Raw genomic sequence first — 21,909 nt, 5'->3', positions numbered from 1 at the left:
GGCCTCCACAGTCACTTATGGACTCACTGTTAAGACTGTGTTCATGGAAGGCAATCTTACTCGGCTATGAGTGATCATCGAAGAAGAAAGAAGAAGCATCCAATTTGTCAAGAATTTTGAGGGAAATCATGTTTTGATTCATTTTAAACGAATCTTTCTCAGGAACAACAAATCTCCCTTTCTCTCTCTCTCTTTTTTAAGTGGACATTGAAACCCCATATTTTCAGTGGGGGAAATTGCCAGTATGAATGGAGCTCAAATGGCTGACATGAGCCTTCTGCCCTTGGCACAGTATGTAAAGGTGAACAACCATTTTTTGTGCTTTCCCTTGGTCATGCAGAATGTTTTTCTTTTTATCTACTTCAGTGTGTTGTCAGACAGTCCTACCTGCTTCCTTCTTTTCTTTTCTTTTTGATTTGATGATCAGCATTTTGCTTTGATGCTACAATAATAAACCCCAATCAAGAAGAGGTCAAAGGACTACTTTAGAACCTTTGACCACAAGGTCCCCAGATTAAACCACACAATGATCACATTCCTGGGGAAGATAACTCGTGCCACAAAATAAAAGGGGAAATGATTTTTGCCTATAAATACTGTAGGTGTGGAAGGGCAATACAGAACTGGCTTGGCTCCACATTGACACTTAGTTGGAAGGACAGTGTCTCCCTTCATAGAAAAGTCAGTTACATTCCATGTTCTCTGTGATATTTTTGTGTTACCAAGAGACAGAACTCAGGGCTGCTTCATTCTCAGTGACTTCCATAGAAAGCTTAGGAGGGCAGAGGGCAGGACAATGTTTGGATGAAGTGCAGGCTGGAATGGGATGGGACACTGCCACACCCACCTCTGTCTGCCCTTAGCCCGCCCCTCTACCTGCCTGCCCTCCATTGGCACTGCTTGTCAATTTCCTCCTCTTCCTTTGTCTCAGGGTTGCCCTTGTGGAACTCACCAGGGAGTTTTGTGGCAACAAAACTAGAATTAATGGGCCCCGCCTGCCATTGGTTCTTCCTTGTTATTGGCTCTGCTGTTCATGTGTTCTGCCTTCACCTAAAGAATTCTGGGAGCTCTAGTTTGTCCAGGATGCTGACAGTTAGGAGACCTGCCCCCACTGCCCTCACAGAATGACAGTGCCCAGAGTGGTTTACGAGTCAATCTCTCTTCGGGCAAAACTGGGAATTGGAGCTTTGGGAGGGGAATAGTGGCCAGCACTTTTAATGAGCTACAGCTCTCAGAATTCATTCTGGGAAGCTGTGACTGTTTAAAATTGCGTCATAGTGTTTTAAATGTATGGTGCGAATGCAGCCTTTGTAGGACTTCTGTCCATTTGCATGTAGGGATAGCTAACATGAGGGCTCCTATATTGTTAGGTTCTTGGATGAATAAGAGGTGTGTGTGGAAGTCCCTGTAACTCCCCTCTCCCTTGACACCTGCCCATGCTCATGACATTTTCATGCCACAATACGATAAGGTGTGGGAAGGTTTTTTTGCTGCAAGATACCAACAGAGCCGCTCTCTGAGCATGTATGTCCATGAATAACCTGGTCCCACCATCCACTGTCCATTTTAAATTCCCATTCCTGATGCAACATTGCACTGGTGGAATTGTGGTAAAATGTAAATGGTTGTCTTGCCACCACCAAACAATGCAACAGCTTGGGGCCCAGTAGAGGCTGGTTTATTTGGGCAAAAGGGGTGCTGCCCCATTAACCCGAGTCTGCCCTTGGGCAGTCCCCACTGGCCTGATTCCTGACTTACAGCCTGCCAGGAGGCGATTCTCTTTGCCATTGGTTCTAGATCTACCTCCTGTTGGGTGTCCCGCTTTCCACAACACTGCTGGAAAACACTAACTGGTCTTCATCAGTGAGCCCATTCTCATGTTCTTTCTCATTATAGCAACAACTAAAGTATAGCTTTCATTGCTGTTTTCAGATTCATTTAAAAGTGCTATGATTAAAGGGGAATCAGTCGAGACCACAGTAACATTTGGGACCCTTCCTCCATTCTGTGTAGGGTTTGAATTGGTTCATTTGCTTTTGGCTCTACCAAGTCCTCTTTCAGTAGGCAGCAGTCAACTAGGGCTGTAGTCCAGTAAGAGAAATATTAGTCAATGAATGGCAGCAGCTAAAGAATCAATTAATAAATAAAATATGCAGAAATCCACACATGAGGAAAAACATTGATTGGTTCAAGAAGGAAACACCCTTTGGTGGTTTTTTTCATAACTCACACATCCAGCAAAGCAGGCACCACATCTGAGAAGAAGCATTCTTTCCTCTCTGATATACATGGAAGGAATGCTTCCAATAAGATATCACATTACCTGCTGGGTGGTTGTTTTTTTGTTAACTTATTAAAAATAATTTAACAAATTAAAGACCTGCTACCTGAAACCTGATTAATCAAGGGTGCATTTTTCATTGATCCAACCAGTTTTAATAGATCCAGGGATGGGGGACCTGTGGTCCTCCAGATGTTGTTGGACTCCAACTCTCATCAGCCCCTAGCTCACAGGGCCAGTGCTCAGGGATGATGGGTACTGTAGTCCAACAAACAGAGGGCCATAGGTTTCCCCATCCCTGATCTAACCAATGAATCAAATATAGTAGTGAACATGCATAAGATTGTATTGCAGATGCAGAAGCCTGAGTTTCAGCTATCTACTGGTCCATGTGAATCTGGAGTAACTGAATGACTGGAGTTCATTAAGGCTGAGTAAGGGCTTGGGGAAAAGCCAAAGGAACAAAGATGAGGACATAGGAAGCTGCTATTGGCCCACCTAACTCAGTATCATCCAGTCTGATTGGTCACTGATCTCCAGGATTTCACACAGGAGCTTTTCCCAGCTGTCTAGAGATGCCAGGGAACCTGAGACCTTCTGCATGCAAAGCAGATGCTCTGCCACTGAACTACAGCCCCCCCCAGCATTGCTTTTTCTACAGTGACTCGACTGACATTTCAGGAGGGTCCCAAGGGACATGACAGATTTCTCTCTCTCTCAAAGACCTTCCTAATTAACCCAGATTGGGACAACGGAGCGCTGCATATATCTGTCAAGTAGATATAAACATAAGGAACACCCAACAGATGCCTGCCAATCACATGAGTGGGGGGGGAGGAGGAGGAAAGTGGAGAATTTGAGAATGAGTTATATTACATTTTTTAAAAACAAAGAACACCCACCCTAATGTTTTGTCCTCATATCAGTAAATGAAGTTAAATGAAACTGTGTGTCTCGTAAGAACCTTTTGCTCATTTTTGTTAAAAACAAAATGTTACTACTAATCTAAATGAAACCCTCCCCACTAACTCATGCATCTACTTCGTCATTTATTTAAAATACTATCATTATGACATGAGCCTTCGCTCTTTGTCTCTCTCCACAGTCTTACTTTTCACCAGCTACTCATCTCCCCCCTGCCCCTTCTCTCGCCCAGTTTCATACAGTACAAAGGCTATAAACTAATGTACCAGTCTATGGGCTTTTATGGGGCGGGGAAGGAAAGGGGGGCATGGAACGCAGGAAAGAGGAACTATTTGCTTGGGAGCCAGTTACAGGAAAAGTTCTCACAGTCCGGTTGGCTGTTGGTCCACAACTAACATGTTTCTCCGACCTTTTTTGCTGCATGGGTCAATACCCCCCCTCAAAATGGCGGTGATGTTGGTGGCTCCAGGCATCTGAGAGAGGCTCCAAAAGGTTAATAGGTTTCATGGTGTTCATCTTGCTTTCCTTTGCGATGGCGGAATCAAAATGGAGGACTGTTGATGCCATGTGGTTGGGCGTTGCCACGTTCCTCCTGAGCTCAATGCTAGTGCCATGATATTTATTTATTTTTTCTGTGGATGATCTGGCAGCAGCCTTGAAATTTCATTTTTTAATAAAAAAAATGAAAGTCTCTCTTAATTTAACACTCCTGTTGTCACAGAGCCTTAAGTCAGCATGAAGGTAGAGCTGAGGAAAATATGGCTGTAAGAGTCTGAGCTGAGAAATCAGGGGGCACGTGAGGGTTTGGGGAGTCATCTGTGAAGATGGGCATTCTTTTCAGGGTTCCCCCTTGCTTTCCCTTGAATTTCATGAGGCAAAATAAGAACTCTGCATAGAGTACAGCCTGTCAATGGGGTTTCCAACCCTGGCCTGCATGGAGTTTACTTCTGAGGAGGCCAGAAAACAGTCGCTCAAGCTAGTTAGAGAGGTATCACTGTCGATGTCGTGGAAAATCGAGTCATTCCCTGTGAGGCACAAAAAACAGCAACACAAGCACATTAGAACACGCTGAATTGCTCACTCAGAGAAAGAGACCTGGGGTTCCCTTATCACCTCATGCAATGGAAGGCCATCTGCACACACAGCAGAATAAAGTGATATGGATTTTCTTGAGCCATGCCACATCGCACTGTATTTGGAGGGAAATCTCATGCTTGATTGCTGCTCCTACATTTTGCAGAAAATGAGTATGCCAAGGGCAGCCTGACATGCTAATTCCCCTCCTCTCTCCCTTTCTCCTTCTCATTGCTATTTTACCATGGGCATGGTTGGGGGCATCTGCAGGAATTTTTGGTGGACAGGGAGAGTAAAAGTTCTAAAAATGATAGAAACTTTGGCTGAATTCACAGGGCAGTTTAATTTGACATTCCCCTAACAGTTTCCCACCTTGGATTTGAGCTTTCATGAAATGTAAGAAGTACTTCTGACGCTGTCATGTAATATGGCAAGTTTAGCATTATTTGCAAATAACATGGAAATGAATGCTAAACTTATGCTACGTTCCACTGTATTTTGAGAAGTGTCTTTTATGTTGTACAAAAGCTCAAATACCGTATTTACTCAAATCTAGTGCTCACCTTTTTTGGCCAAATTAATTTTTTTGTGAAAATTAAGGTGTGCATTAGATTCGATGGCACATTTACATTCGCCAGCAAATACCTTTTTTGTTTGTTTCAAGGTTCTGAAAACTGAACTGTGCATTAGATTCGATGGCACATTAGAATCGAGTAAATACAGTATAATGTGGAAATTGACAATTATTGAAACACCCGGGAAACAGAATAAACTGCTATGTGAATTCAGTCTAACTCATTAAAAACAAAATGAAAGCCAAGTGTCTGGAGATTATGGTTCATCCACCGTAAAGGGGAGGCAGCTGCCCCTCTTGTGGAAACCAGTGTAACCAGTGTTATTTTTCATGTGCTATATCACTGTAGGTGGAGGAAATCTTATGTTTGAGCAAACACAGTGAAAATTCTCCCTGTATGCAGCAATGGAGCCCATTAGGGAGAAAGCTAACCTAAAACCCTGCTCCCTCTCAGGTTAATTTTCTACAGCATTCCAGACAAGCAGTCTGGAGTGGTACAGTCCTGGCAAAGGATTTAGGAGAGGTGCGGAGGTACACGGTGGGAAAGGTGGGGAAAGGGATATTGCCCTAGTGTGAGTACTTGCACTGGTTTCCGCTAGTGTACTGAATTAATTAAACCCAGCCCGGTGAGTCTAAGTTAGTCCCATCCATTATTTTCAATGGGTTGGCTCTGAGTGGGACTAACATTGGCTGCAACTCCAAAGCTTTATTTCTCTGGGCTCCTAATCACTGCAGAGTTTAGTGACTGCATTGTGAGGGTGGAGAAGAGGTGAGGATTTGCCAAGGACTTGTTTGCATTGCAGTCTGCAGCATTTAGGAAGAGCTTTAAAAAGAAAAGAAAAACCAAAAAGAGAAAGTTCCTTTTCTAACTGACATGAGTAAACAATCTGTGGGAAGCTGTTTGGTCACAGAGAAGAGATTCTGCATTCCATCCCAGGAAACTGTGGCTCCCAGGAATGGCGGTATCAAATGGTGTCAATGGCAAATATGGAACTGGGAGAAGAGCAAAGCTTTTGCTTTCTCCATTAACGGAAGCTGCCCACTCTTCGGTCCACCCTGTGACCTCCCCTACCAGTTTAACACACAGTTCCTCCACTGTGGCAGGAGATAGCTTTCTGGACTAGATGAGCCTTTGGTCTGATCCATCAAGGCAAGAGTCATTATTTTACCAGTGGCCTGGTGGACTCAGTGTGGAATATAGAACAGCAGGTGCCTGCTCAGTCCCACAGACTGACTAGGTGGCCTCGGATCTGTCGCGATCTTCCAACCACAAATCCTTCATCTCCTGATTGGGAATCTTAAATGTTACACCCCACACACTGTTGTTGTGTGACGATTGAGGAGATAAGGTCTGCACATCAATTTGCATTGCTAAGGAATTGTATAAGCTAGGTGATAACTCAGCCTTCTGCCAAAACCACATCTGACTTTGCATTCCTCATGATGAGGTAGTGGAGAGACAGGTTATTGAGGGTGCTGGGTTCTTTTCTGCCTCCTTAGAATATGAAGCAAGCATCTAGACTACATATTTTGGTTGGCTTCATACCAGTTTAGCTGCGATGGCTCCATTGTCTCCTTCCCATGAACAGAGGCAGATTTAGGGAAGTGCGACCGGTTTGGTTGCACTGGGAAAGGAGCCTTGTGGGTGCCACCAGGGATACCTCAACTAATATTTAGAAGAAAGCATGAGAAGTGGGGAGGGCTGAATTCTGACATCACACAGGGCACCACGGAATTTGAGACTCCAAAGTCTGCCACTGCCATGAATCCTGGGAAGCAGAGTTTGGTGAAGGTGAAAAGAATTCTCTGGAGAATATCCCATGGTCCCCTCCCTCACAGAGCTGAAGATCCCAAGGCCTCCATCAGAGAGTTACACTTTAAGCAATTATTATAGGCATGCCCCAAATCCCCATGAGACCTACTAGGAATGCTGGATTGACAATGTATCACATAAGTAGGGCATTGTGATGTCAAAGGTAAAACAGCTAATCATGTTCAAGTCTGGACCATCTCCAGAAGCAAATGGTCAGCTTTTGAACCATTTTGCAAGCTGCTAGTTTAAAAACCAGTTAATACAGGCACAAGGGCTGTGGTGACAGCAGTGACAGCAGGAAGATTCCTCCTGCCTCCCTTGGTTTTTTGTTTACCTTCCAGAAGAAATTATATTTCCCAAGATCCCTGACATTTAGATCACTATCATAGTGGCAACCCAAAAACCTGAGCTAGAGGGTTAAGGAGGGCCCTGGTATCTTTGTGTGGCTTCTGCCAGCCAGCTAAGAAGACTTAGGGAGGTTTTGGGTGAGGAGGGTGAGGGCGGATGGGAAGTTAAGGGAAGAATTCAGAGCCTGCTACATTTCCAGTGGCGTTACTAGAAGTATGATGGAGCGTGAAAGGGCTCATAATTCTTCATTCAGAAATGCCATTGCTTTGAAATACTATATAAAGGAGCAGAAGTCTTTCTGGTAGAGTGCAGCACAAGCAGAACAGAAAGGAGAGGCTTCCAGAGGCTCAATGGAGACTCATCTTCCCTCTTTTCTTGTTTTGGACCCTGGTGGAAGGAACTGCATTTCCTCCAGAAGAAGACCAAAATGATGCCTTGGATACAAACGATATCTAATCTTAACATCTGGATCAAGTTGCTCCCAGGGCTTTCCACCCTGTAAAATGACAGGGAGACCTCTCAAGAGTGTGGGCTTGGGAATCCTAGACCGAAGCTTCCATGTTCTACCTTGGACATGCCAACAGCAGCTGGTTCCCAGTGAGTCTTACCATAGGGGTTCATGTGGTCACCTGGCATTTGTGGTGGTGTGAGACCTTGCTGGAAGGGGTCAGTGGCATAGCTGCTCTGATCCATCGCTACAATCTGCTGCTGTGGCGGTGCTAGCGGCGTATAAGAGGTCATCATCCCCTCCATTCGGTTGGACATCACTTCTGTAAAGAAAGACAATTGACTTCATCTAAAGCTCCTCCTGTGAGATTGATGAAATTACAGTGCTCTCGGCCTTTGAAGCTGCCCCTGTTTTCTTTCCATTTGGGGCTGAGTTTAAAAAGGGGGGAGGGGCAAGCACCACAAACATTTTCATCACCATGAAGCACCACCCTCCCCATTCCAGTGATTGGAAGGGACTGACTGCAGGGAAAGGGGATAACAGTGTTCACATTTTCAGGAAGTACCGTATTTTTCGCTCTATAGGACACACTTTTCCCCCTCCAAAAATTAAGGGGAAATGTGTGTGCGTCCTATGGAGCGAATGCAGGCTCCTTGGCTTCAGTGATAGCAACGCAAAGCCTCCGAAGCGCAGAGGGAGCGCTCCCTCCGTGCTCCGGAGGCTTCGCATTGTTTTGCTGAAGCCTGGAGAGCGAGAGGGGTCGGTGCGCACCGACTGCTCTTGCTCTCCAGGCTTCAGGGATAGCTGCCTGAAGCCTTCGGAGCACAGTGCGAGTTCCTGCTGCGCTCCGCAGGCTTCGGGTTCCTTTTGCTGAAGCCGGGAGAGCAAGACTCTCCTGGCTTCAGCAGAGAGGGAGAGCTGCGCAGCGCCCCTTCAGCCAAGCGGGAGGAGAAATGGAAGGGGCTCTGTTTCTTCTGCCGCTTCACTGAAGGGGCACTGAGCAGAGAGGGGGAGATTTTTTTTTTCTTGTTCTCCCCCTCTAAAACAAGGTGCGTCCTATGGTCCGGTGCGTCCTATAGGGCGAAAAATACGGTACACTGCCATCTAGTTCAGCACTCTGTTCTCAGAGGGCCCATCCAGATTCCTGGGGGGAACCAACATGTAGGACCCAAAGGCAAGACCACTTTCTCCTCCTGTGGCTTCATGAAACTGGCATTAATGCCTCTGATCATGGAGGCACAGAACTAGCCTTGTCCTCCATGAATGTATCCAATCATTTTAAAGCCATCCAAGGTAGTGGCTATTACTGCCTCCTGTGGGAGTGAGTTCCATAGTTTAACTATGTACTGCTGGATCTTCCAACACTCAGCTTCATTAGATGCCCATGATGAGTTCCAACACTGTGCGGGGGGGGGGGGATTTTCTCTCTCTCTTATTTTTTCCATGCCATGCATAATCTACAAAACTTCTGTCATTTCATCTTTTACTTGCCTTTTCTCTAAACTAAAAAGGCCCAAATGTTGCAACCTTTCCTTCTCCACCCATTTTGGTTGCCCTTTTCTGAACTTTTCCTACTCTACAGTACACTATCCTATTTGAGTTGGGGTGACCAAACAAATCACACCCTTTTCCAATTGTGATCACACCATAGAGTTGCAATACAATTCTCAGCATCTTTTCCAAACTCCAGCTACTAAGATTCTTTGGGGGAAGCTATCCCTATTAAATTGGTATCAAACCAATGTGCAACATCGGTGAACCCTAAGTCTTTTGTGGCTGCATTCCACACACACACACACACACACACACACACACACACACACACAATTTATTTTCGAACAGTCTAGGATCTGGATTTGATTTGACACCTGCTGCAGAATAGTCCTGACTCACAGCCCCTTCTCCTCATCCTCCCCAACCACAAGCCCAGAGTTCCTTCACTTCCATCAGATATCGTTTGAAATGAGCTATTTGTTTCTGCCAGGGTGGAACGAGAAGTAGCTAATTGTTTCCTTGAAATTCACTCCCACGATCCCAGGCTGTCTATTCCGACATGATGCAATGCCAGACAGATGATGAAGACTGTTGCATCGCTCATCCATATGCAGTGCTTTGGGGTTGCACATCCTATCCTGAGTGTTGCAAGTGGTTTGGGGTGGAGACTCCTGTTTTGTCCAGTCCTTGCCACAGCAGTGTGCCAGCCCGAACTGGCGCCACTGGGTGCCGGAGCGGCAAGAACAGATAAGAACACCATGCTAATGGGATGGTGAAGCAGCAGCAATGTGGGGGTGTAATTGCCAAGAGGTCTAGCCGGTTGGGGCCCTTCTTCTCCTCATTTCAAGGTCCAGCTTGGAAACTAGCCATCATTGCTTTGAGTTGTTGTTGGGTTTTCTTCTGGTCGTTGTTTGTTTGTTTTATAATCAAGCAATGTATAAATTTATGGCTGTGCTCTGCCTCCATAGTCAGAGGCTGTATGCTTCTAAATATCAATTGCTGGAAGCCACAGGAGAGGAGAGTGCTCTTGTGATATGGTCCTGCTTGCTGATTTCCCGCAGGAATCTGGTTGGCCACTGGGAGAACAGGAAACAGAACTAGATGAACTATTGGCTTGATACAGCAGGGTTCTCCTTAAGTTCTTAACTAGCTTTTAACAAGAGCCATATTTTGAAGAGCCTGGCTGCTGTTTCAGGCCAGAGGCCCAATCTAGTTGGGTGTCCTGTTCTCCCAGTGGCCAACCAGATGGCTGTGGCCAACCACATGCCAATGGCCAGCTCAAGAGTTCTCTCCCCAAATAATTCCCAGCAACTGATATTCCTATTGCCTCTGACAGTGGAGGCAGAAGATAGTCGTGGTGGCTAGAAGGTTTATCTTCCATGAGGATAAATAAATACCTATAAACGTGAGGTTCAAGTCTGATTCAAATCTTTGCTAGGAACTTACTATTTTATTTTATTTCACTTAGAAGCACGCTTAATATTTCAAAAAGTGGTGTCAATCAGTAGGGAGCATCAGACATGTACCAGTCATCCCCTGCCTCCAGTATTCAATATGGGGCTAAGGTGCGGAGGACTACGTTACATGGGTGGTAGAAGGATTAAAACAATGTATATGGGATGCTTTTAACATGCACATATGCGAAGCATGATTAGTAATCCAAGGGAAGGGTGAGAAAGGTGCTTCTTTCACCTGCCAGTTATTCCTCGGAAATATCCTCCAGGCTGTTTTTAAACTGGGTCCCCCTGCCAAGCTGGGCTCCAAGCCCAATGATCAGCCTGACTTTGGGAAACTATGGGTGGAGGAAACATTCACAGGGGAGAATCAACTCAGCAGGGCAGGGTAGGGGTGGGGAGTGGGGCACAGGCAAAATCCTCTTATGCTCACCAGTGCTTTCTTTTTTAAGAAAAAAGGTGCCAGTACTCACCATGAAGTTGTTACAGTAAGTGCCATACTTTTAACATGTGGGGGGGAGGTGCCGGTACTGCGTACCCTTGGGTACCCCCAGAAAAAACAGTGCTGATGCTCACTGAGTCTTTTCTGTAAATGTATCCCCCTCTTTCCCTATGTTTAGAGGGTTTAAAAACAAGACACAACATGGCAGAGCATTCAGCTTAGGTAATCCTCCCTCTGCATTCCAGAATAGTATAGTCCTCCTAGGAATAGTACAATTATTCTACCTATGCCTGTCTCTTTCTTTCTTTCTTTCTTTCTTTCTTTCTTTCTTTGGCAGCAACTTGCAGGGTATATACCCAATACTCCTGTGGTTAAAAGCCTTTCACTCTTTTTGTTTGTGTGTAAGCATATCCTGGGTTTACACCTTGAATATTCTGCATTGGGCTGGCCACCCAAATCAGAAATGATGCAATGGAACTGGAAAAAAGGCCATAACCCCCAAATGCCATCATCAACCCCAAAGGTCCCATCCACGTCACCACTGTGGTTTCACCTTGACCTAGTCGCTGTGAATTCTGCTGCTCCTGCTGCTGTTGATGCCTTCGGGCCAATTTCTTCATCTGAGGAAGAAAGGAAAATCAGGACTAAACAGGGGCACATCAATCAAATTCTCACACTGGCTGACTAGATGCCTGTGGGAAGCCTGCAAGAAGGATGGAGTGCAACAACACTCTCCCCTCCTGCTGTTTCCAGCAACGGGCATACAGAGGCATACTACTCTGACAGTGAAGGTAGAACATAAGAAGAGCCCTGCTAGGTCAGGCCAATGGCCTTTTAGTCCATCACCCTGTTCTCATAGTGGCTGACCAGGTGCCTGTGGGAAGCCTGAAAGAAGGACATGAGCGCAACTGCACTCTGCTCGCTTGCAATTCCCAGCTACTGGTATTCAGAGGCATGATGCCTCTGACAGTGGAGGTAGAACATAGCCACCATCTCCAGTAGTGCAAGAGTGTCCTTCTAGCAGTAATGCAGTGACATTGGGGAAGCATTGCACAACGACAAATAAAGTGGAATTGTGTGTGGACTAATGTAGAATTGTGGTGTCAATTGCATTTTGCAGAATTCCCCCTTAAAAAAAAAACCAGCACACCAGTCTGGGGCGGTCCTAGGAGAGGCAATAGATGTGATTCACTGTTCCCCTTTTCCTATGTATCCACTGTTACTCCTACCCATAGTAGACCAATTAAAATAAATAAATATGGCCAATGTAGCATCTTGACTTGAATTCACATATTTCCCTACCTCCCTACTCTGACTACCAACCCCGGAACTATTTCTGCTTATGGAGCTTTTGCTTCTCGCTTTGGGAAAAGTTAAGCAGGGACTGCTCAGGGTATGACACAGGAAGTACAACAAAGAAGGATGCACAAGTCACTTGTACTTCCTGTCCTCCACTTCTCCCCCCCCCCATCCTGTAATATCTATTATGCTTGATCGCCATATTCCATACCCCTCAACCGTCCCGATTTTCTCGGGACATCCTGAAATTACAGAAGCTATCTCAGCTTCTGATTGGATTCTGGAATGTCCCATTTTTTGGTGCCATGGCTCCTGAGAGAGCACAGCACCAAAAGAGGCAGTGAAGGACCTTGTGATGATGACAAGAAGGAAGGGTGGAAAGAGCATGTGTGTGAACTTGCATTTCTCAAGGTGTGAGGGGAGAGGGAGAGGGGAGGGGGAGAGAAATCCGGGCGATGGTCACGTGGTTGCACAGTAGAGTCGTGCATCTCTGGGCGGAAGGAGGAGGTGGCAGCAACAGCAGCAGCAGCAGCAGCAGCAGCAACAACAACAACAGCAGAATTAGTAGTCGAGCCAGCTTGCTGAGGTCACATATGGCAGTGTTACCCACTACCGTGAGTGCTTCCTTCCTCACACGCCGCTGTGTCGGCCCCTCCCCCCCCCTGCACGGGAGGGGAAGGTGGTTAGAAAGCGGCTGAGGCATCAAGAAGGGAGAGGAGCACGGCGGAAAGAATCCCAGCGTCGCTCCAGAAAGGCGGCCATTTTGAGTCCCTCCTGCCCTGCGCCTCCTGTTGTGGTTTTGTTTTCTTTCGGGGTGTGTCTTCAGCCGCGGCCCCCCATTCTCTCTCTCTCTCTTGTAAGTTTGCTGTAGGAAAGGAAGAAGCGTCCCCCCCCTCCTTCCCCATATGTACCTTCACTCTTGGACCCCTTAGCTGTAACCCACACAGGGGAATTTTTTTTGTCCTCCCCTCCCCTCAGCATGCTGCAACTTGGCTTAATAACAACACCATGCAGAGTGCTTAAGTTCTCTGTTGCGGGGGGGGGCTCTTTTCTCATCCCTTCAGGTTGTGGCTAAGAATAATTTGCCCCACATAACATAACAACCCCCCTGATTTTATTTGGCAGAATGCTGGAGGGTTTGCGTAGTCTGTGTGCTCCCCTCCTTCTGATGAAAAGCCAAATCTCTTCACCACAGTTAGGGTTGTCAACAAACCATGACCCCAAATGAAATTAGATGCAAATGTGTGACAGATCTTCAGAGGGATCCATGGGAAACCTAAAGTGGTTGGATAAGATTGGCAAAATGTTCCATCTTGAATAAAAAATAAATTAAAGAGCATTTCTGAGCTCCATTTCAGCTCCTGGGTTGTAGCCAATATTAATCCTAGTCAGAGCAGGCCCACTTAAGTTAATAGATATGACCAGGGTAGGTCCATTAATTTTAAGTGGGTCTACACTGAGTTGGACTTGGTTGGTTAGAACCCGTTCTGTCTTATTGGTAGGCAGGACCTTACCTTTGCTCTTTGATTCTGAAACCACACCTGGACAACTCTGACACTGAGGCCTGTTTCAGCTGCTAGTGTCTCCCTAACCTGCAACAAAGGTAAAAAGGTGAAATAAGTTGTGGAGCTGAAATGGAAAGTTGCTGCAATCAAACAAAATGCCTAAATTCTCTGAGCCCTACATTTCCAAGAAACTGCAGGGACATCCAGAAGAATAAATAACAGGTTCAATGCTAAGATTGTAGAGATGGTGAAGTTAATGAGACAGAAGAGGAGATGAGAGTTCAATGAGTCAAATAATGCAGAATCAATTTTATTTTTCTCAGTGTGTGTCTACAGTCTTTGGACCTACAAAGAATTGGTAGTGCTAACTTCGCCATGTCAATGTCTATATTGTATTGTGCTTTTTGGTAGAGAGGTCCCTGGCACGGATTGGCTGAGTGAGTGTGATGTAATGGAATGTTCACAAACATTCTTCCTGGAAATTGATTTCTTAAAAAAATGAACTGTCAAAAAGTTTGGCTTCTCCAGAAAATGGGGAAGTTGTCCATTTGGAAGCTATCCAAAGTCACAAAGGACCTAGAGGCAGGAATAGTTTTATATTTGCAGACTTCGAAGTGGAAAGAAGTCCACAACATGTACACACCACAAATTTAAAGCACACAGTTTCCCTCAAATAATTCTGGGAACTGTGGTTTGATATGGGTGCTGGCAATTGTAGCTCTGTGAGTGGTAAACTACAACTTTTTTGTAGCGTAGAGTCATATGCTTTGTATGTGCTTTCAATGTATGGTGTGTAAGCTGCCATAATCACTGCCAGTGGGCAGCATCCTGCCCTGTATCAGAGGGCAGCAAGCTCAGTTAGGGAACACTTGCACATGTTGCCTTACACAGCATTATCCGCCTCATTCTACCTAATGGTTGGGCTGACCCTAAACGTATGATTCTTTTAGCTGAAGATGCCAGTTGAGGTGTATGCTTTTGCCACAACCATGATACAGAATCAGATTGTGAATGGTGGTGTTTGAACAATGACAGCCTACCTTCCTACAAGGCTTGGAAGATACTTCAAATGAAGCTTTGAAAGCTCTCCTCTGCTGTGTTGTGAGTATCGTCCGCGGCCGCTTTGGTCTCCTTGGGTCCTTCCCGTCGTCTCCACCCTTCCCTGGGTTTGCTTGTCCTTTGGTCGGTTTCACATCCCCATCCTCATCATCACTTTTAACTATTGGTCAATTGCAAATGGAACAAATTAAAATACATGACTGCTCACACAGGACCACCACAGGTCCATCCAGTTAGCATCAGGTTTCTCCTAGAGACCAGCCAGGTGCTCCAAGGCAATGGTGAAGAACCTCAGGACCAGGGATCAAATGCAGCCCTCTACCTGGCCCTCAGAACTCTCCTTACACTATGCCACTCACTTGCCCTCCATCACATACTCAATACTTTTGCCTGGCTTGAATGTTGTCTATGAACTCTAATAATTCCTCCTGCTTGTAAAGAAAGGGGATTGTGAAGAAACTAGCATGACATAGCACCTACATTTGTTGCTCCACCCACTTTTGTCTCTGTCTCCTCCCACCATTGGAATGTGGCCCTGGTAAGGGGAATGTGGCCCTCAGGCCGGGAAAAAACACCTCCACCCATACCCCAAGGGAAGACTAGGCTTGCAGGCAATGGGAACTTTAGCTGGTTGTTTCTTACCCTGTTCTGAAGGAGAGTTGTACATATGTCTCATATGTCTCCCTTTCAGATTTAACTATTAATAACCTAGTGATAACTTTTGGCTCCAGGTGCCATATTCCAGCTTTCTGGTGGCAGGAAAGTACATCAGCTATTGTGTGACACACTTCATTTACCCACTGAGGAACAGTTATAATCTGTGGCACCATTAACACAGAACTTTGGGGCAGTTGTCTGGAACCCTACTCAGCAGCATAAACAGGAGGGCTCCCCAATTTAATCATTTCTAACTCATCAAATTTTGAAGTAATACACATTGCCGCAGGGGAACCTTTTTTAGCCTGGGGCCGCATTCTCTCATGAGCAACATTCGGGGGGGGGGGGTCATACCAATGGTGGGTGTGGCCAGAGGGGGGAAGTGGGCAGAGAGAGAGATGTGCCTCTGACTTTTGTACAGCAGACTACGGTCAAGAGAGTCTACGTGGTGTAGTGGTTAAGAGCAGTAGACTCGTAATCTGGTGAACCGGGTTCGCTTCCCCGCTCCTCCACATGCAGCTGCTGGGTGACCTTGGGCTAGTCACACTTCTCTGAAGTCTCTCAGCCTCACTCACCTCACAGAGTGTTTGTTGTGGGGGAGGAAGGGAAAGGAGAATGTTAGCTGCTTTGAGACTCCTTTGGATAGTGATAAAGCGGGATATCAAATCCAAACTCTTCTTTCAAAGGTACATCAATCTAGCTGGTCATTTAAGATACATAATCACAGTTCAAAGGACATATTCCAGCCAAGTCAAAGCACTCAAGTATGGGGTGGAGAAAATCTAGTGAGGTGGCTAGGGAAAGGTCATGGCCTGGGGAGACTCCCAGAGACATTTGTCTCTCTGGCTTGAGGTTCCCAAACTCTACATTATTTATTTCTTTCATTTATATACCACTTTTTCCTCCAAGGAGCTCAAGGTGGTGGGCATTGCTTCTCCTCCTGCCTCACAACAATATGGTGAGGTAAATCAGGCCGAGATACAGGTATTGGCCCCGAATCATCAAGTGAGCTTCCTGGTAGCATGGGGATTCAAACCCAGGCCTAGCACTCTATCAGTTACACTACACTGACTCTTATTATCATCCAAAGGGAAAGAAAGGTAGGAGCTTTGCTTGTTCGTTCCAGAGATTGAAATTACCTAGCCACGTGACTGATCACCATTTGAGAAGACTCACCTGAATCTGAGTCATCAGGGCTGACAGAGCTGAGCAAATCTTTCTCCTTTTCATAGTCACTCTTGCAGAGCAGCTGCCCCTCCTTCAGCACAAATTCATCTCCCTTCCTCAGCTGCCGCTCACAGACACAGCAGCAGAAGCAGCTCAAGTGGTAGACACACTCCAGCGCCCTCATCACAAACTCTGTTGGGGCAATCTTCTCCATGCACCCACTGCATTTTGCAGCAAACAACCTATGGGAGGAAGAAGGGGAGAATACTCAGGTCACGAGGCCGAGGCTCCTAGCAGGATCCCAAGCTGGAATTCCAGAACATAAGAAGAGCCCTGCTGGATTGGGCCAAGCATCTTGTTTCTCCCAATCAGACGACTGTGTGAAACCCAGAAACAGGACCCGAACACAATAACCCTCTCCCCTCCTGTAGGTTCCAGCAATTGGTATTCAGAAATGTTTCTGCCTCTGACCATGGAAGAAGAGCACAGCCATTGCTGCTAGTAGCCACTGACAGCCTTACCCTCCAAGAGAGGAGAAGACCTGGAATGAAAATCTCCTGGCATGAATTTCCTTGTAGATTATATGACACCCTGCATGTGCATTCTGCAGTGCTCACATACATTTTAAACATTGCAGTTATTTTTGCTGAGAACAGAACCCCCCAAAGCTGCAATCTAAGTCATGTGTAGGATTCGAAATACATTTTTTTTTTAAAAAAAATGTATTGCATTTATGCCTTGCTCTTCCTCCAAAGAGGTCATCAAAACATATGAAGGGTACTCAGCAAAATCAAGGGAAAACCAGGAGTAGAATGGCTTGGAACCTCAATTCCAAGAGACAGGCCTAAGACACTTTGTTGGATACACAGCACTGGATTACTCAAGAGGCTTCAGGCAGCAGCAAAGCAAGGGCACAAAAAATGATTAATATATATATATATTGATTTTTAATTTTTTTTTAAAAAAAATCATCTACTTTTTTTAAAAAAAATAATTTTTTTATTAACTGGCCAATCACATCAAATTAAATCACATCACATAAAATTCCAAATTACAAAGCCAAATTTTTAAATTTTGTTGGGGGAACCCATGCTTCAAGATCCAAAGGGAGATTTAAAAAAATCATCTACTAACGTAGATTGGAATAATGCAAGGAAATCAGATTCTGTTATGTGCTGCAATAAATCTATGCTTTATTAATTATATGTTCTTCTGAGTTATATGAACTTTGTTTTTTTTTCCTTATCTACATATGCACATAAACATAAAAACATTGTGCATTGCATAATTTGTTTTTCTGTTTTTATTTCTGATCACTGAGATAAGAGACAGGATGAAATGTAACCAATAAAATGTTATTTTGTGGCTTTGTGTTGTTTTTATTTTGAATTACACAATCTTTTCAGGGCATAGGGCCTCTAAAGGTCTTAATCTGGCCCTGTGCATACAGTTTGTGTTTAGTTTTCTGCACCTGTATAGGAACTCCTTGGTGAAGCCCCTCATAAAACTATCTTGATGCAACCATAGAATCAGTAGTGTCTGGGGCCCACTGAGGCTATTGGAGTGGAATGAAATGACAGGTAAAATGATAGGCAGAGTCTGAGCCAATGAGAGGCAGAGCCAACAATTTATACTTTTGCTTCCATCCTCCCTCCCCAATGAATTCTACAAGGGCAACCGTGAGACCAAGCATGAGGAAGAGGCTGACAGGTAGCGCCGCCACCCCCCGGACTGGTTTTCAGAAGAAGGCATACAGCTGTGGGCTGTCTGAGGGCAGATTGAGATTGGGGTGGGGCTAGTAACCCTCTTGCCCTATTGGACCAGCCTCCATTGCTTGCCCCAGGACATACTGAGAGGGAGAGGAAGCATCTTCCAGCTTTTGGTAGCATCCAAGCATGCTGGGACCCCATTCTTTTCTCTTTTCCTTGCATATGCAACCAAGGAAGTACTTAAAAGGATTAAAAGCGTGCACAGATCTCCCCTGCCCTGGCTCCCTAAACCGATTGGGCTCTGTTTAATGAAGCTTGCCCCTTGAACTCAAAAGGGGCGTGGGGAAGACAGGATGCCTTCAAAGGGTTCCAAGAGGATCAGCGCTAATGTAAAGGCATCTGCAGATGGGCAGCCCATTCAGACCGTTGCAAAACCGATTGCGCTTCAGTAACATTCAATGGGGTGAAGGTAATGAGGGGTGGAAGCAGGCTGATGTTTGGCAAAAGCATTTGGGGAGGGGAGAGAAGCTTTCAGGTGGGGTGGGGGATTCATCACGCTGGGGGAAGGGGGAGGAAGGGAGAACATTGTTGCTCCAATAAGCTTTCTGTTGTTTTTATGGCATTTTGTCCTTTCCACGGATGATTGTCCAAATGTAAAGTAGGAATGCTTTCAAGCAAAAGGCATTTATTTAACCCCTACTCCCCAATGTAGGACCCAGGGACATGACCCAGCCAAATCTGAGTGCTTTCACTGTCCCAGTGAGTCCTTGACATCACAGAGCAAAGGAGGAAATCCACAGAGGGATGGAACAAACAGTCTATATCCAGGCTGTTTTGCACATGTTCATAAATGTGTTCCAGTCCATTTAAAATCATCATCATCATCATCATCATCATCTGCATGAAAATTCATATTTGCATACCTCTTCATATTTAACTTCCCATTTAAATACAAAATGTGCATTTCTAAATGTATTTTATCCTTAAAAATAAGCTTTTTACACACACTTGAATACTTTTTAAAGCAAAATAACTGCTTGACAAATTTCAGTGATGTGTGAATTCTGAAAGATAAGAGTGTTCTAATGTAAGTATTCATTTGTAAGGGGTGGATCTGGTCTGTTCCATACTGGAATTTGCAAAGAATTAATTTCTCAGGCATCCATTCAGAAAACAAATTTCATTTCAGCCTGAACAGGTGCAAAGAGCAATAGGGTTGTATCCAACTAACTTCAACTCAAGAGTAGGCCCATTAAAATTAATAAATCCATCATGCCCCTCTGCTTCAACACTAACCCTGTTGAAGGCTAGTCCTAGTCTAGACTAACACTTGATGCTGCCTATACTTGCCACAAAGACAAAGGATTGTAGCCAATGCTAGTCCTCCTCAGAGTAGACCCACTGTACTCAATGGACACGAGTAACTTAAGTACATTCATTCCAATGGGTCCTCTCTGAATAGGACATGCATTGGATGAAACTAGAGAAGGGAAAACCTGTCAATTTTGATTTCTCTCATTCTTCCAACCCTTGATTCTCCATATTTCCACATGAGTTTGCAATTAAGATATAATAAAAGTCCTCACGAAAATTCACATTTTTTATTAATATTTTTCCTAATATTAAACACTTTTTAATGCAGTTTTAACTGGTATACTCTTTCTTTGCAGAGCAGTCTTGATGCTACTTTAATAAATGTATGCATATTTATACACACTTCACTCTAGAATATGATTTTTTGCACCTATTTGGCTGGAGAACTGCATTGCAAAATTCAGAGATGTGCGAATTTCGAAGGACTTTTGCGTTTCAGTTCATGTATTGTTTTGGAAAGTGCAAATTACATCTGTTCACCTAGAAAGATGAACTGAATTGACTCTCTCCCTCCTCCTGAGGTACAACCCATTACACTCAACTTTTGGTTTCTTGTGGATATAGAAAACAAGGGTCTGTGATAGTCTAGGAAACCTCCCGCTTTTAAAAATACAAGCAGATCACCAGGAGCATCTTTCAGCCCACCCACATCTGCTCCCTTGTTGAAAAAGAGTAGGGCAGCCCTACATAAGGAAAGGGATATTTAATTCAGTTCAGCCAGAGGAAAATACTTTTGGGGGGCCTTTTTTAGGACATCAAAAACACACACAGCAGGAAACTGAGCTTGACAAATGACCTGACTTTGATATCTCTTGATCAAACCCACAGCTCATTAGATGGCTTAGCATTATAAACACAAGGCAGTAAACCTGTTGAAGGCTTAGGATGGAAGTTGAGCAGATGACCCATGTACAGTTTTTGTATCAAAGCAATAAATCTGAGAGCAGCAGAGCAAATGGTCTGATCAGACACAACAGTGTTCTCCCTACCCCACTCTGCTTGCAGATTCCCCCCCCCCCGAAAGAAGTGTCTGACTGGATCAGATCAATGTTTTAGTGTCAAGAGTTGAAAAATGAATTGCTTCATTGCGTCTTGATTATGAGAAGTAATGTTCCTTATCGCCTTATCGTAGGCTTTGCAAATAAGCTAGCATCTTGACTACTGCATCTGGTTCTGGGTGCCAAATTTTTAGAAAGATGATAAGCTTCTGGGCAACCTTCTGGGGATCACACAACTGGTGGGGCAAAAGGCAAATGTAGGCTGGGCAACACATGCAAATTTAATGTTTGTACAGCTGCAAGGTGTCTGTCTCAGGTTCTGGACACTCAAAATGTGGAGCTTCCATTTAGTTTTCATGCCTAATGGTCATTGGCTGATAAAATTGGACCCACCCCTTTTACAAGGTATAGAAATGCAAAAGTGAGTTTGGGGTGGTGCAGAGCACTCAAGAGCTGCAGTGGAGTCTGTGCATTAGACTGACTCACCAACCTCACACTGCCCTTAGCTAACCCCTACCTGCCTGCGTTCTTACTTTCATCCTGTCCAGGGGATGGCCCTGACTGTCACACTCCTCTTTAGTGCCAGTGTTGCCCTTGCAGAACTCAGCAAAGAGAAGGAGAAGCAATAAAATTAGTTAGCTCTGCTTATCATTTGCTCAGGCTCCATCAATGGTTGGTCTCTCTGCCTTCTGCCCTAGCCAGCTTACTAAGCAACAGTCATGGCTGGTAAAGAGTAAAGGAAGATCAGTGGAGGATGCTACAGAAATATGATGTGCTTTTGAATGTTCCTAGGATGCCTGACAGCATGAAAAGGAAGCTTCTGCAGTCTGTGTGGCTACAGGTGGATTGAGGCCACTACACCTTCCTGCACCAGGGTACAACCATCTGGCATTTTGTACAGGACAGCTGATTTATTGCCTCCCTAGCTTGTTATCTCACATTTAAATTCGACCCCGTTCTGCTTCCCTCAAATCACCGTTTTGCACTGTTTACTCTTACAATAATGTCCAAACAACCTAACTTTTACCTTTTCAATCACCTCGCCTGGGTCTTTAATTTCCTCCTGTTTGTGGGGCAAATAGATTGTAATGGTTTTCTTATAACTCATTTACTATGCAGAGAAAGATAACCAGCCGTACTGTGTCAGGTTTGCTGTTCACATTAAGTGCGGTTCAAGAGGTTCACCAAACATCGCAGAGCCGTAACAAGGAAACAATTCAATGCATTGTTTGGCCATTTCTGCAGGCAATATTACAGAAACTATGATGAAACCAGATTTCATTCCTGCT

The 21,909-nt window shown here is 44.9% G+C and overlaps 1 protein-coding gene across 2 annotated transcripts in view; it reads right to left on the bottom strand.

Annotated features, from left to right (window-relative positions):
• Positions 1–3,313: 3,313 nt before the first annotated feature.
• LMX1B (LIM homeobox transcription factor 1 beta) overlaps positions 3,314–21,909 on the bottom strand; it is a 153,798-nt gene continuing 135,202 nt past the window's right edge. The window contains exons 3-8 of one of the 2 annotated variants that reach the window (XM_082207756.1): positions 16,549–16,781; positions 14,697–14,875; positions 13,666–13,743; positions 11,406–11,472; positions 7,644–7,784; positions 3,314–4,230 (exon numbers count right to left, since the gene is read on the bottom strand). In XM_082207756.1, coding sequence (XP_082063882.1) covers positions 4,073–4,230; positions 7,644–7,784; positions 11,406–11,472; positions 13,666–13,743; positions 14,697–14,875; positions 16,549–16,781 — 856 coding nt within the window. In that variant the 3' untranslated portion in view covers positions 3,314–4,072. Of the gene's footprint in view, positions 4,231–7,622; positions 7,785–11,405; positions 11,473–13,665; positions 13,744–14,696; positions 14,876–16,548; positions 16,782–21,909 lie in introns of both variants that reach the window. The other variant, XM_082207755.1, reaches the window with a different exon arrangement.

This window comes from Podarcis vaucheri, assembly GCF_965113315.1.
Source record: "Podarcis vaucheri genome assembly, chromosome: Z".
In the NCBI taxonomy this organism is placed as follows: domain Eukaryota; kingdom Metazoa; phylum Chordata; class Lepidosauria; order Squamata; family Lacertidae; genus Podarcis; species Podarcis vaucheri.
Note: the sequence above shows the minus strand (reverse complement) of the source record. Positions and strands in the feature narration are given on the sequence as shown.